At 59.5% G+C, this 1,469-nt stretch overlaps 1 protein-coding gene across 1 annotated transcript in view; it reads right to left on the reverse strand.

Annotated features, from left to right (window-relative positions):
• Window positions 1–542: 542 nt before the first annotated feature.
• Window positions 543–1,469, reverse strand: part of LOC306954921 (maestro heat-like repeat-containing protein family member 2B) — a gene marked incomplete at both ends in the record, with an annotated part of 19,738 nt that continues 18,811 nt past the window's right edge. Inside the window, one exon of the mRNA XM_079546126.1 lies at window positions 543–929. Within this exon, the coding sequence (XP_079402252.1) occupies window positions 543–929 (387 nt within the window). The remainder of the gene's footprint in view (window positions 930–1,469) is intronic.

The following is a 1,469-nucleotide window of genomic DNA, read 5'->3' on the forward strand; positions in this document are numbered from 1 at the left end:
CGTGGGGCTCTGGTAGTGCTACGGCAGAGGGCAGAGGGCTGGAGCACGCCTGCTCCACTCACCTTGGATTCGCAGAAGGGAGCTCAGACAGGTGACGGCCAGCTGGCGGGATGCAGGCATGGGGTCACACGTCAGAGGCGCCAGCAATCCCACCAAGGAGCCAAAGTGCTCACAGGCATCTCCTCTCTGCAGGGGTGAGAGGCAGGAACAAAGCTGTAGACGGCCCCAGCTCTCCCCAGCTTCTCCCATCTGTGCCTTCCCACCGTGACACAGCATGCACAGCTGGGCAGAGCTCGCCTTCCAGCTCAGGGGTGCTGGGGAGGGAGCAGGCGGCATGCGGTGGGGCTCTTTACTCACTTGAAGCTCTTCACAAACAGACAGCAGCTGGGAGCAGGTCTGCAGGGCCCTCTTGCGCTCCCACACGTTGCTTGATACCATCGATTTCTGCAGGACCTGGGGTAGAGCATCTGTCTCACTGAGGATGTCTTTTCTTTCCCTTCCTGCCGCCCCTCTCCCTGTCCCTCCTTTCCCAGCACTTTCCCTTAAGGCCTGCCCTGTTGCTCCATGTGGCCTCCTGCCTCACAGAGCACCGGCACTGCTGCCCCGCTCTCTGCAGTCACTCCTGCCTCCTGAGCTGGGAGCTGGGAGCTGTGGCCGGCCAGGGACAGGCTCCTGCTTTCCCCCTGCAGGGCCCATTTCTCTGCCCATTTCAGCTCGCAGTGAGCTGGCACGTCAGCAGGAGATTTCTCCCCCTCTGATCCTCCTCTCAGTCCCCAGATCTCTGCCCCCGCTATTGACAGGCACCATGCTTTCTCCCTTGCCCCACGCATACTCACATGGACTATGTTCTGAAAGAAGCCGCCGCTGGGCTCTGTCTCCAGCAGGACCACCATGAGCCGGCCCAGAGCTCTCAGTGACGTTTGCTGAAGCTGAAAGCAGAAGAGGGGAGTGACGTGTAGCATCACGGCTGCTGCCAGAGCAGAGGTTGTGTGTGCTGAGGTAGGGTTCCGACCGAGAGGTGGCCGGGAAAGTTACGGCAGGTTACCTGCAGGTACTGTGCTGCTTGCTGTGACTTCCTGATCTTCAGCATCATCTCTGCTGAAGGGTGTGTCACGATGTTCTTGCAGCACAGGACCAACATCTCACGCAAGTCCTTGCTTTCAGAAGAGGGCTTCAGCTTGCTGAGAGGAGGAAAACAGGAAGAGAAATCAGAAAGGGTCTTTACCTCTCCAGACTGGTTCAGACAACATCTGAGTTTCTCCTAATTGACAGCTACAAAGCCAATACCCCCACCCAGCTCATGCTGCTGAGCACTGCCTTCAGTTCCAGCAGCGCCCACCTCCTCCCCGGCAGCAGTGAACCACCTCCCGCTCTGGAGGGAAGGAGACCCCAGCTCTCCCTCTCTTCCCTGCCAGGGGACAGGAGCACCAGGGCCTTTCTCCCTGCCCAGAACCTCAGCTTTGCTGGGC

The sequence above is a fragment of the Tetrao urogallus genome (assembly GCF_951394365.1).
Source record: "Tetrao urogallus genome assembly, chromosome: 1".
In the NCBI taxonomy this organism is placed as follows: Eukaryota; Metazoa; Chordata; class Aves; order Galliformes; family Phasianidae; genus Tetrao; species Tetrao urogallus.